At 48.1% G+C, this 14,467-nt stretch overlaps 1 protein-coding gene across 1 annotated transcript in view; it reads right to left on the reverse strand.

The window, feature by feature from the left end:
- Positions 1-14,467, reverse strand: part of ZC3H3 (zinc finger CCCH-type containing 3) — a 236,474-nt gene that overhangs the window by 9,024 nt on the left and 212,983 nt on the right. The window contains exon 11 of the mRNA XM_035124913.2: positions 13,954-14,144. Coding sequence (XP_034980804.2) covers positions 13,954-14,144 — 191 coding nt within the window. The remainder of the gene's footprint in view (positions 1-13,953; positions 14,145-14,467) is intronic.

The following is a 14,467-nucleotide window of genomic DNA, read 5'->3' on the forward strand; positions in this document are numbered from 1 at the left end:
CAACAACTTTTGTGTCCCGATTTTTCACTTTTTGCAATATGGCAGCCCTAATTAAGATTGAGCAGAGTCCCACAAGGATGGTCAATTAGGTTGGCGAGCACAGGGACAGCAGAGTCTTCCTGGTGGTGGGCCCACAGTTCTGGACCTCCCTTCCTGCAGAAGGGCAGAAGGAACCTTCAAGCAGAGGCCTTTAAACGTTCTGGTCGCCTTGTCTCAAAAATGATACTGTAGAGTTGAAAAAGGTTCAGAGAAGGACCACCGAAAAGTTCAATGAAAGGATACAGCATTGGGGAACATTTTAGCTTAGAGAAAAGGCAAATAAGAGGCAACATGATAGGAGTTTATAAAAACTATTTGTGGCTTGAAGAAATAGACAGAGAAAGCTTCTTCTCCCTCTCTCAACACCAGGACACCCATGGAAGCTGAATGTTGGAAGGTTCAGGACAGAGGAAAGGACTTATTCATGTAGCACAGAGTTCAAGCTATGGAACTTGCTCTCCCAGGAAGTAAGGATGGCCACCGACTTGGATGGCTTGAAAAGAGGACTGGACAAATTCATGGAGGAGGAGAGGGCTCTCCATGGCTATTAGTCATGATGGCTCTTCTCTGCCTCCACAGTTGGAGACAGCAGTTGCTGGAAACTGCAGCAAAGGAGAGAGTGCGGCTCTTGAGAACCAATCCTGCCAACAGGTTGCTTGACTCGATGGGCCTTATCCAACAGGCCCATGTTCTTATGCTCTTTGACGACTCATCATGATGCTTCAGTCCATCTTAACACTGTTTTTCTCTGGCAGAGATTCCTGAGACTCGGTGCTTCCTTATGTTTCCATGTTCCACTGGGACTTTTCACAGGTAGGTAGCCGTGTTGGTCTGAGTCGAAGCAAAATAAAAAAATTCCTTCAGTAGCACCTTAAAGACCAACTAAGTTTTTATTTTGGTATGAGCTTTCGTGTGCATGCACACTTCTTCAGATACTTTTCAATTATTGAAATGTACTTTAAGCCCTAAAATGCAATGTATAAACCAACAAGGAGGAATCAAAATACTAGTTCTTTGGATCCTAGCTACAGAGCCCTTTGATTCCGTTCCTTCCCCCCCCCCCCAAAAAAACAGGACGCTTTCCAAATAAGGTTCCAGAATTCTGCAAAACCTTCTACATTACCCAGAAGAACCAAAGAAGCAGACGGGGTTGGAAAGACTTTGATGTAACTGCAGCGTATTGAACCTGGTGCCGTGCTCTGTCCCCACGATAACCCTGCAAGGTGGGCCAGCATCTTTCTGTTTGTTGCAGGTGAGGAACGGGGGCCAAGACAGTGACTTGGTCAAGCCCCCAGTGGGGTTTTAAACGCAAGCCCCCCCCCCGCCCCTCTTTGGAGAATGGGAGGAGGGCCAGGGAAATCTCCCCAATTTCAGCAAAGAGACCCACAGAGTATTAATGGTCTCAGAATCAATACAGGATATGCAAAAAAAGGAAGACTAATCTGAATGAGTAATCATTTTGAAATGCAACACCATCCATTATAAAACACGAGGACAGCAAATGAAGGAATATCCAGAGAGCAGAAGCCTGGTGCCGCTTCAATGAACAGGCTTCGAGGTTTGCTGCCATTTATCAAAGAGTTTTGCAGGTTGGGGGGGGGGTTCGTTCTTGGGTGGCCCGATAAATATCCTCCATCGAGCTGAGCAAGAGGAAAGGACTATACCTCTGGCCTACCTCTTGGAAGGCAGTGTCCCTGCAGAAACTACAGCAAGCCCCCTGCCGCCCGCCCGCCCGGCTGCAAGCCCCTCGGTTAAAGTTCCTGGTAGAGCGTTCAAATTGTGCGATCCATCTTGGTGGCAGACGACGCAGTCACTCACTTGTTCCTGCCACCCTCCGTATCTTGGGAGCGGCACAATCTATCTTCCGGGAACCAGGTATATAATTTCTAGTTAGTGAAAGCTCCGCTAAGAAGCCCCTTTTTCATTATGATGATTGAACAGCTTCGAGCAAAGGAGACTGCGAGGCTGGGAAGGAGAGCGGGAGCCAGCCGCTGCGGTGGAAACCCGAGTCGCTTCTGCTGAGCTTGCCACGCCGGCGAGAGAATTCGTGCTTCCAAGATGCTCTCGTGCCTTTCATGAAAACCAACACACATTTTTTCCTGGGCCTGAGCGGCATGCAGACAAACCAGGCTTAAGAATGAAAGTGTTGTCAGGTCCAAAAAGCAGAAACTAAGCTGCAGTGCTCTGCTGAAATGGTTGGTTCTTCAACAAACAGCTCTCCCTAGGGCAGGCTTCCCCAATGTGGCAACCCTCAGATGTTTACATCAACTCACAAAAACCCTGGGCAGTTGTCTCACCTCGGCAAGGATATTGTAGAGTTGGGAAAGGTTTGGAAAAGATAAACCAAAATGATTCAGGGGATTCATCCCTACGAAGAAAGGTTGTTGTTGTTGTTTAGTCGTGTCCGACTCTTTGTGATCCCATGGACCAGAGCACACCAGGCACTCCTGCATTCCACTGCCTCCCGCAGTTTGGTCAAACTCATGTTTGTAGCTTCAAGAACACTGTCCAACCATCTCGTCCTCTGTCGTCCCCTTTTCCTTGTGCCCTCCATCTTTCCCAACATCAGGGTCTTTTCCAGGGAGTCTTCTCTTCTCATTAGGTGGCCAAAGTTTTGGAGCCTCAGCTTCAGGATCTGTCCTTCCATTGAGCACTCAGGGCTGATTTCCTTCAGAATGGGTAGGTTTGATCTTCTTGCAGTCCATGGGACTCTCAAGAATCTCCTCCAGCACCATAATTCAAAAGCATCAATTCTTTGGCAATCAGCCTTCTTTATGGTCCAGCTCTCACTTCCATACATCACTACTGGGAAAACCATAGCTTTAACTATACGGACCTTTGTTGGCAAGGTGATGTCTCTGCTTTTTAAGGTGCTGTCTAGGTTTGTCATTGCTTTTCTCCCAAGAAGCAGGTGTCTTTCAATTTCGTGACTGCTGTCACCATCTGCAGTGATCATGGAACCCAAGAAAGTAAAATCTCTCACTGCCTCCATTTCTTCTCCTTCTATTTGCCAGGAGGTGATGGGACCAGTGGCCATGATCTTAATTTTTTTGATGTTGAGCTTCAGACCCTATTTTGCACTCTCTTCTTTCACCCTCATTAGAAGGTTCTTTAATTCCTCCTCACTTTCTGCCATCAAGGTTGTGTCATCTGCATATCTGAGGTTGTTGATATTTCTTCCGGCAATCTTAATTCCGTCTTGGGATTCATCCAGTCCAGCCTTTCGCATGATGAATTCTGCATATAAGTTAAATAAGCAGGGAGACAATATACAGCTTTGTCGTATTGTCGAAACTGCTTTCCCAATTTTGAACCAATCAGTTATTCCATATCCAGTTCTAACTGTAGCTTCTTGTCCCACATAGAGATTTCTCAGGAGACAGATGAGGTGATCAAGCACTCCCATTTCTTTAAGAACTTGCCATAGTTTGCTGTGGTCGACACAAAGGCTTTTGCATAGTCAATGAAGCAGAAGTAGTTGTTTTTCTGGAACTCTCTAGCTTTCTCCATAATCCAGCACATGTTTGCTATTTGGTCTCTGGTTCCTCTGCCCCTTCGAAATCCCGCTTGCACTTCTGGGAGTTCTCGGTCCACATACTGCCTAAGCCTGCCTTGTAGAATTTTAAGCATAACCTTGCTAGCGTGTGAAATGAGCGCAATTGTGTGGTAGTTGGAGCATTCTTTGGCACTGCCCTTCTTTGGGATTGGGATGTAGACTGATCTTCTCCAGTCCTCTGGCCACTGCTGAGTTTTTCAAACTTGCTGGCATATTGAGTGTAGCACCTTAACAGCATCATTTTTTAAAATTTTAAATAGTTTGGCTGGAATACCATCACTTCCTTGTTATTAGCAGTGCTTTCTAAGGCCCATTTGACTTCACTCTCCAGGATGTCTGGCTCAAGATCAGCAATCACACTACCTGGGGTGTACGAGACCTCCATATCTTTCTGGTATAATTCCTCTGTGTATTCTTGCCACCTCTTCATAAAGTTCCCTATGAGCATCTCTGGAGATTTTTTCTTTAAATCTTGCTTGTTTAGTTTGCCTCCAGGTGACTGAAAAATCCCTCATTTTCTCTATTTAATTAGGCAACGGTTCACCATTTGCACACAGGCTTGGGTGAAGGAGATGACTTTATGACCGTGAATTCAAAGCTAAAAATGATTGCCCAAAGAGCTGATAAACACACTTCTTAGAAATGCTACTAAAACAACTTATCCCTAGATGATAAATGCATGCCCAAATATTTCACGTTGCCTCTGGAAGATATTCACATTTAGGCCTTGATTAAACTCGGGGTGAAAGGGGTGGGGGAGTGCCTGCGTGTGTGAAAACAGCCACCAAGAAGGTCTCCCCACGTGACATTGTTGCTCAGAGATGATGCATCACTTAAAACACCTCAGAGGCCATTCTAGGTTATTCTTAGAGGTCATAGGAGGACACAGAGGAGGAGGAGGAGGAATGCCAGTTGCTGGAAACCACGGGAGGGGAGAGGGCCCTTGTGCTCAGATTTTTCTTGCAGGCATCTAGTTGGCCACTGTGAGAACAGGAGGCTGGACCAGGTGGTTCCTTGGCCTGATCCAGCAGTTCTTCTTATGCTCTTAGTCAGAGGCACCAAGATATCCAGGGCCTTTAAATCTGCACAATGTTTTCAACTCCCAACTCCCACTTCCATAGCCATGCTGCTGCACATGGCCAGGAATTGGCCTGTCCTTTCTCTGGAGAGGAGGTCCACAGAGCATCTGCAAAGACCTCGCTGTTCACCTCTCATGCCTACAAGGATGCAATCATTTGGGGAAAGGCCTTCAGCGGAAGGGGACATGCTGTGAATGCAAGAGGTCCCAGGCTCAACCCCCTGGCATCTCTCACTAGGCTTCATAAAACCATAGAATTGCAGGGTTGGAAGCAACCCCAAGGGTCATCTAGTCCAACCCCCTGCAATGCAGGAATCCCAGCTAGAGAATCCCTGACAGGTGGCCACCCAACCTCTGCTTGGAAACCTCCATGGAAGGATAGTCTGCCAGCTCCCATTCAGACGCGAGACAGCTTTTACCATCAGAAAAGTCTTCCTGATATTCAGTCAAAATTTCCTTTCTTGTAATTTGAATCCATTGGTGTCGGTCCTACCCTCTGGAGCAGCAAAAAGCAAGCTTGCTCTACTATCCGTGTGACAGTCCTTCAGAGATTTGAAGATAATAATAATAATAATAATAATAATAATAATAATAATAATAATAATATTTATACCCCGCCCATTTGGCTGGGTTTCCCCAGCCACTCTGGGTGGCCTCCAACTAAAGACTAAAAGTACATTAAAACATCAGTCATTAAAAACTTCCCTAAACAGGGCTGCTTTCAGATGTCTTCTAAACATCAGATAGTTGTTTATTTCCTTGACATTGGATGGGAGGGTGTTCCACAGGGAGGGTGCCACCACCGAGAAGGCCCTCTGCCTGGCTCCCTGTAACTTTGCTTCTCGCAGTGAGGGAACTGCCAGAAGGCCCTCGGAGCTGGACCTCAGTGTCCAGGCAGAACGATGGGGGTGGAGACGCTCCTCCAGGTATACTGGGCTGAGGCCGAAGTTGGCTATTATGTCTCCTTTCCATCTTTATCACCTCTCACTCAGGGCAAAAGGTGATTGCTGATGGAACACAAGCCATGCTGTCTCTATTTTCCTCTGTGGCTCAGCCTGAAGATGGAGAGGAACCCCCGGTTTCTCCCTGCAGCTGATGCTCTGGGTGCCTGTGCCTTGCCCCCAGGGTAAGGGCATACTGCCTGGGAGCCAGCTCTCATGGCCGTGGCAGAGAAAGGGGCCGCCAGATGTAATCCAGCCGGCGGAATGACGGAATCGCCCAAGCATTTTGCTGGCCGCTCGGGCAGGGCGGCGGTTAGCACAAATCTCCGGTGACACTGGGCTTGTATGCTTCACGGCCCCTCAATTCCACTTGTCAACTCGTTCACAAACACAATGGTTCCGTCTCGCGACTCACTGGCCATAAAATGCAGCAGATGAGCTCCCTGTTAGCTGACAGGATGCAGCCAAACATGAAGCAGGCAGGGAGTGATCCATTATGGGCCACCAGGAGCGGAAACCGACAGCGGCCCCAGGAAAGGCAGCCATGGGCAGCAGCTCCAGAAAAAAGGGGTCTTGTCGGGGGTCTCCTCTGCCTCCTAGCATGCTGTTCCACTGTTCTCCCAAGAGGCCGGGGGCTCCAGTTCTGGCTGTCATGTGTCAGGAACTGTAGGTCTCAGTTCTGGCCCCTCACTTCTCTCGGTCTTTCTGCAAGCTCATGGTGTCTTTTTGCATGCACCTGGCGGCACAGTTTGGTATCCTGGGAATCATCATGTTTGCTTGAAATCAAAAGTCAAGGTTCTAGCTCTCACACATATTCTGCACTTGCGTGGTTTGAACACTTGGGACACTGAACACTACTTAGAACACTTTCTGTGAAGCCCTGCTGGGCGAGATCAGTCTCCCTGGAAATCCTGCTTGCAACTGACTCCTTCTGCCTTTGGTCTTGCCCTGCTCCAGCCCTGCCCTTCTGGCTTACAGGACTCCTGCTTATCTACCTGACCAGAAGCCTGACAGAGCAGGGTTTTCAGAGTGAGTCCCAAACCTGCTGAGATTGGGGGGGGGGGCAAAAAGAGAGAGATATGCAACTACATTGCAGCTCTGTAAATTTGCAGTTCAGGCACCAGAGACTTGCCCTCTGTTTCTGGGGGCACCTGGGCGGCCGTCAGCAAATTACTCAGCCTCAGCTTCCAACCTGTAAAATGGGAATGGCGTCCTCCTGCACAGGACAACTGGTTGAGCGAATGCAAAACTCTCTTTGTAAATGAAAATCATAGAATCATAGAGTTGGAAGAGACCACAAGGGCCATCCAGTCCAACCCCCTGCCAAGCAGGAAACACCATCAAAGCATTCTTGACATATGCCTGTCAAGCCTCTGCTTAAAGACCTCCAAAGAAGGAGACTCCACCACACTCCTTGGTAGCAAATTCCACTGCCGAACAGCTCTTACTGTCAGGAAGTTCTTCCTAATGTTTAGGTGGAATCTTCTTTCTTGAAGTTTGAATCCATTGCTTCTCTGGAGCAGCAGAAAACAATCTTTCTCCCTCCTCCATATGACATCCTTTCATATATTTGAACATGGCTATCATATCACCCCTTAACCTTTCTCATTTGAAAAGCAGCCTTTCAAATGAGAAAAAGCAAGTAAGAGGAGGAAGCGCCCCTCTTGGCAGCAGAACAAAAGTTTCCTTCTCTCACTGTGTGTCTATGTACAACATTCATTGTCACATAAATAAAATAAAATAAAATAAAATAAAATAGTAGTGACCAGGTGATCAATTCAAGAGTCACCCTAGGGGTGTTTTTTTGCAGCTGGGCCCAGTACCACTTCTAATTTGCATCAATCTTGCTGGCTGGGGATGGAGAAAGGGGTTGTTCCCATGAACCCTCTCCTCCTCCATGTCAGGGGCCACTACTGCCTCCTGTGGGAGGGAGTTCCACAGTTAAACCACGTGCTACGTGAACAAGCCCTTCCTTTTCTCTGTCCTAAATCTTCCAGTCTTCAGCTTTGTTTTATGTCCATGAATTCTCTCTCCCATGTCATTCATCAGGATATAAACTTCTACAAGTTCTTGTCATGAGAGAGGAAGAACAACTTTTCTCTATCCACTTTCGGCCTTTGTGTAGAGACAGCTCCCTCGGAGACTTGGCATCCATTCTGCCTCTCACGTTGAGGGGGGAAGGTTGACTTCTTTCTACCCCTGCCTTTGGGCTTAAGTGTTCCACTCCAGCCTCACATCTGTCAGGGATTCTTTAGCTGTGACTCCTGCATTGCAGGGGTTGGACTAGATGGCTCTTGGGGTCCCTTCCAACCCCCCAGTTCTATGACTCTATGATGTATCTCAGTTCCAACGACTCCGATGCCAAGTGAGTAACTAGCGTGGGAGGGTGGTAAAGCTGGGGTTGTCAGATGCAGCCACTGGAACAGGAAATATTTCCAAGCCTCTCAAGTGAGATTTTAATGCTCTTTTCTCTGCATATAGGGATGCAAAGGCTCTGCGTTACAAGAGGAAAGAGCTTTCAAAGACCATGCCACAATTCATCCAGAAAAAGTGAGGATTGCAGGCCCACCAAACGCAGGAGGCTTGGCAGATTTGAAAGTTGCCAACAAATCAGTAAGGAGAGAGGAGATATTGGGGGGGGCGGGCGGCTGCAGACACAATAAGAGGCACACAAATGAAGAGATCAGAAAGCACATTCTCAAAGAGCTCCCTGGGGGACAGGAAGACACGGGTTGCATTCTGAACGAGAGCTGACTAGGGAGCAAGGGGGGTGGGCAGAAAGTTTTTAAAAATTGGCATGAGTCATGATAGAGCCTCCATGGGTCGGGGTAATGTAGCTTTGACTCCTGTGGACCGACGGGACATGGCTCTGGCACCAGGCCCTGCCTGCAAACTTCCCACAGCAGCTTCTTGCATGTGTTTCCCCCCCATAAAATAATTTCGATTCTTCAGAATCGCAGCTGTTTCTTCCTTTGCTGCCTCATTCGGAGGCAGCAATGCGTCTGAGTACCAGTTTCTGGAAACCACAGGAGGGAAGAGGGCTCCTGTGCTCAGATCCTGCTTGCTGGCTTCCCATAATGAGCATCTGGTGAGAACCTTGTGAGAACAGGATACTGTACTGGAATGGATGGCCCATTGGCCTGGTCCAGAAGGGCTTTTAGGTTCTTTTAAAAACTAGTTCCAAGGCCTAGTAGTTCTGGAGGTAACCTGAATGTTTGCAGGCCATGTCTGCAAAAAAGCAGCATTGCTTCGGGGGGGGGGCATTTTCATGGCTCCGGGTCCTTTCTTCCCCAGGAATCACAATTCCTCCTCCTGCCATGCACTGCTTTTTGCCAAAAAGATTCTACATTTGAGAAAGCTCCGAGAAGCGCACAAGTCTGAAATGAATGGAATCAGTCTGAAATGAATGCAATCACTAATGTAGGCCTGTTAATTTCAGTTGGTCTACTCTGAGCAGTTGGCTACTACCCTGAGGAAAGTCACACAAGCCACCTCAAATAATTTGTTCTTAAGTGCAGAGTCTGCGTTTTCTGAGAGGGGAGTTTCTGGCCCAGGGAGGGGCCGGCAAGCAAGCAAGCAAGAACGGACAGACAAGACATCCGCCGCTCTGCAAATGTGCACACTCTACCTGCAGCTTGATAGACTCTGCATTAGGAAAGCAATTATATTAGAGGTTTGTTAACTCAATTATGAAAGTAGTTTGTGATGCTTTTTAATTAACTCATTTCTGTACGCCTGATAGAGCATGGATTTGCCAGATGAGACAGAGCCTCGACGCGGGGACTGGGCCGTGGTGTGAAATTGGGAAACGGAGGGAGGCAGGCAAGCAGTGGTGCGCCTGGGTGTGTAGGAACACACACAGAAGGATGGAGCCAGAGAGCTCAACCCACTGGGGCCTTTTCCTGCCTCGCTGAAATGAATCAGCACACCTGAGGCCTCCGAGACCCGACTCCTGACACCGCAGGTCTCCCTGCAATCAATGGGCTTTTCTAAAAAAAACTCTGAACCTGAACTGCTGCGGACGCAGGCAGGGTGACTGGAAGAAGCTCTGCCGCCCACTGCCAGGGCTGGGAGCCCAGAAAGAGGCAGTGGCAATGGCAACAACGGGAGGGGACAGCTAGAGTTGAGTAGGCCGCTTGATGGCAAGAAGAGGGCAGGGTGCTGGATTTTGCTTTGGGTATCCTGCTGATCTCACACAGGGCAGAGGAACTATCAAGGGGGCCTTCTCTGTGGTGGCTCCTAAGCTGTGGCGCTCCCTCCCCAGAGAGGTGCACCTGGCACCTTCGTTGCACGGCTTCTGAAGGATGCTGAAGATGTCCTTCTTCACACTGGCTTTTGCCACTTGAGGCCAGCACACACTTCCGTGCATGCCGAGGACGCACCTTGCTTTTGTAAAGGTGATTTGTTTTCCAACAATTAGTTTTTAAGTGTTGTGACCATAGGATGAAGGGCAGGCAATAAAGAAACAATTAACAACAACAACAACACCATCAACATCATCATCACAGTTGCATTATTGCACCAGGCAAAAAAAAATCAGTTTTGAATTTACTAGGACCATTATTTGGGATGAATTTTAAGGGGGGTGGGGCTTGTGTGAGATGTGAAACAGGATTTATTATGCCTGCCCAGTGTGCAGCTTGTAAAAGGCAATCTAACTTACTTTTCTTATTTAACGTTTTGCCTTAACAAGCGTCCTGGTGAACTTAAAAACCTGGCATATTACTTACTGGTTTTTGTTTGTACCTAATGAGGTATTATTTTAATATTCTTTGGTGATTTTATTTTTTTGGGGGGGGGGTGTCTCTAAGCCTACGTTGTTGCTAGAACGGCTGCAAAATCCCCATAGATGCTCACAGGAATTGCTGCAGGATAGAGATGGCTGGAACTATCAGGGGCAGCAGCAGCAATTCTACCTGCCTTGCCCCCTCCTGCCCCACCTGGGACCCTTAAAAGGAGGAGCTGCTGTTTAAGTGCTTATTCTTGCTCTCTCTTGATGGTTTCGTGGGGAATAATTGCTTGCCCTTCTGGTAGGTAAACGAATGCATTTTGATACTTCTGAAATGTAAAGATTTATTTTTATCGTTATTGATTTGCATTCTGTCGCATGTGCATTGATATGTTTGTATTCGCATCTGCATTGTTTCTGAGCTGCCTTGGGGTGGGGGTTTTTTTTGGCCAAAAGGTGGCATATTAATAAATAACATGACAGGAATGAGATTCAAACCCCTGCCCCCCCCCATTTTATGTCTCTCCCCTGCATCTGTTTCAGCAGAGCGGAGCCCCAGGAGCCCCAGAGAGACCAGCTTGCCACTCTCCCAAATACCGAAAGGCAGATGGCGCCTGGGATGCAACAGCCCACTGCAGATAGGAAACGAAACTCCAGAATCTTGCTCTGGGAATAAATTATGCAGTCATATGATTCTATGATGCCATTCCTTCCTAGGAGGCATTTAAGCAGAGGTTGGGTGGCCATCTGTCATGGATGCTATAGTTGATATTCCTGCATTGCAGGGGGTTGGACTAGATGACTTTTGGGGGTCCCTTCCAACTCTATTATTGATTCTATGATTATAAACCCAAGGGGTGCTGTTGTTGAGTCAGGGAAACCCTGAAACACGGAGTAGGATCCATAAAAGGGATACCCAAGAGCAGTGAAGTCTGGGGTCTACAATGAGCTATTCTGAGAAGCATGCTATTCATTAGGTTTCTAGTCCTCACCATCAATTGAAACAGCTTGGGAGGCTCTGGGGCAGAGCTTTTAAGGGGGCAAGGGGTTCAGAAATTTACCTTATTGGCCACGGAACTCTCTATTCTCCACACCCTGCTTTTTTCTCCTTCATTTGTCTCTTTTTGCCTCAAAACACAATTTCAGGTCCCTGGGAAACTGTTTAGTTCTCTCTGCTGATACTTTAAATCACGCTGCCTAATGCCCTTCTTCACACAGCGCATGGTTAAACTATGGAACTCGCTCGCCTGGGAGTCCATTTCCCAGTCACTTTCCTTACTGCAAAACATTTGATGGGGGGAGGGGGAGCAGGTATGTTGTGCAAGAGTGCACAGTACAACTTATCTGCACAACCAGAATCTGCTGGCGTGCAATTGAATTCCACCGGCAAAATAGAGACTGCCTGGAAGTGTGTGCTGGCCATAAACAGTTTTAGCCAAGTTTCTCTCTCCCCGCAATGAAGCAACTCAGCCTCTTGTTGCAAAGGGCTACTCAGGACTGCTATTGTCTGGTCCATGGAGCCCCCAGGTGGCAGGTGGCAGAATAATAGAATCACAGAATTGTAGAGTTGGAAGAGACCCCCAAGGGCCATCTAGTCCAACCCCCCCCAATGCAGGCACCACATCCCTGACAGACGGCCATCCAAACCCTGTTTAAAAACCTCTTTCCCCATTCACTGTCAAATAGCTCTCACTCTCAGAAAGTTGTTCCTAAGGTTGAATCGGAATCGGCTTCCTTGCAATGTGAATCCATTGGTTCAGTTTGTCCCTACTGGAGCAGCAGAAAACAATCTTCCACATGACAGCCCTTGAGATATTCGAAGATGGCTATCCTATCACCTCTCTGCCTTCCCGTCTCCAGGTTAAACACCTACAACTTCCTCCACCGTTCCTCACCAGGCTTGGTTTCCAGACTCTTTTATCATCTTGGCCACCCTTCTCTGAACACTTCTTAACCTGTGCTGCCCGGACCTTGGCACAGAGTCCAGGGTGAGGCCCGCTGGCGTGATTCAGGGGTGTGCATTGGCAGGGAGGGAAAGGGGGCTCTTGCAGAGTTACTGTATTCCTGCAGAAGCGGAAGCGGTAAACAAAAACTGAAGCACTGTACCTCAATGAATTTTCCAAAGCGAAAGTGTTTTGAGCGTGCTCAGCGGAGCTGTTAAAAAAGACTGGAGCGAGCATCTTCCATTAACGTTACGACCGTGAAATATGACAATAAAATGATAGCCGTATGGCCGCAAATTTGCAGCCCGCCGAGTTGCCAGGGGTTTATCCTCACTCAAACGTGCAGAGAGCTGTAAAATGTTTACAGAAAGGGTCGTTTGCCACCATAAAACCCTCTTTTCTCTCCTAAACAAGGCTGAGTGGAGTCATTTACAAACCCCAGAATGTTCATCGGGGGAGAGGGGAACATCTGTTCTCTCCAGGAGCCTGCAGTGATCTTCTCGAACAAATTAACTAAAATGGGTGCTTTCTAATTAAATTAGCACTCGATTGGAAGGGCCGACATTGGTGCACTTGCTTACAATTAGCACGGGGAGGACCGACTGCTCTGGCGCAAACCATTTAACTGGAAGGTGAAATATGGAAAGGAGCATTACCTGCGGACGATTAGCACCGGAGCAACGGGAGGCTTCGCTTCTGCCCTCGCCACAGCCACGAGAACGCGAGAAGGCGGAGGGATTTGCAGAGCCCCCCAGCGAGAAGGAACAGAGAGGAGAAGGAAGGCTCTTGAACGATTGCCTGTGGTCGGCCTTGCAAAGAGCTGGGAAGTGAAGGGACTCAGGGTAGCCTGCTACTAATGAAGGTCGCCCAGCAAACCAAGCACTCTCCGCAAAGGCTTAGCCATGAAGGGTCACTGGAATTGCCATCTGCAGAGGTAATCTCTCTCTCCAAAGAAGCAAAAAAACCGGGGGTGGGGGTGGGGAGGCACCTTCATGCTCACCCTGTGAGCTCCCCAAGAATATTTAGTGGTCCCTGAAGAAAACAGAGCCCTATTCATTCCTACATCAAGAAAGGATTTTGGTGGCAAGGTAATCCGATTTTTTTTCTCATCCGATTTTGCAACACATGTCACTTGCAAGAGCCTAACAAATGTTTAGAAATACAGAGAGCAGAGGGCTATCAATGGCTGCTCGCCAGGACAACTAGGCTGTATCTCCACAGTTGGAAGCTTCGTTGCTTCTGAATATCAGTTGCCGGAAGGCACAGGAGAGGAGAGGGCTCTCGTGCTTGGATCCTGGACTAGAGGGGCCATTGGCCTGATCCAGCAGGCCATGGGAACCAGGCCTGAGGTTCCTTCACACACCCCAATAAAAGATCTGAGGAGGCTGTTCAGTTGATGGGCACTGCCACTCAACTGGTGTGTTTGCGTTGCATCTTCTGATTGATTATGTGGGGCTGACCCGATATTTTATTCCAGTTGGGAGCCCTGTAGCAGGCTCTGATGTTCCTATCTTCCATGCACCCCAAATTCCAACTCTCAGCTAATCATTTCCCCGGGAGCAGAATCCAGACACTTCTTGAACACATTACGAACACTGGCATAGTGCCGGAAGACGGCTCTGGCTGCTCTGCCCACCAATGTTGAGGACCAGAATCCGTGCTTGTACCTGCATCTTCCCCACTCCTATCCTTCTCAGGCTTGCAGTCTTCCTCGCTGGGGGACGTGGGGGGCGACTGGAGAGAGATGAAGGAGGGCAGCTTAGTTAGCCTGCTGGTCTGAGAGGGAGTCTCGGGGCTCCAGACGTCTCCCCGCTGCTCTGCCCTTGAAGGCCCTGCCATTTCTTCAGCTTCCTCTTTCCTAGAGGAGAAAAACAAAGGTCAGTGCTCATCCAATGTGTAAAGCTCCCATGTATTTAATATGTAAATTTAATACACACACACCTACCTATAATCTCTCTCTCTCTCTTTTCTATCTATAATCAGCTGTTGGTTTTGTTTACATTTTGAACTGTTTTTAAGGTCAACTTCTTCTTAACTTAAGAACATGAACAGGACCTGCTGGATCCCACCTAGTCCAACATCCTGTTCTCACAGGGGCCACCCAGATGCCTCAATAGGAAACCAGCAAGCAGGATTCGAACATAAGAGCTCTCTCCCCTTCTGTGGTTTCCGGCAACTGGT

Source organism: Zootoca vivipara, chromosome 8 (assembly GCF_963506605.1).
Source record: "Zootoca vivipara chromosome 8, rZooViv1.1, whole genome shotgun sequence".
NCBI lineage: Eukaryota > Metazoa > Chordata > Lepidosauria > Squamata > Lacertidae > Zootoca > Zootoca vivipara.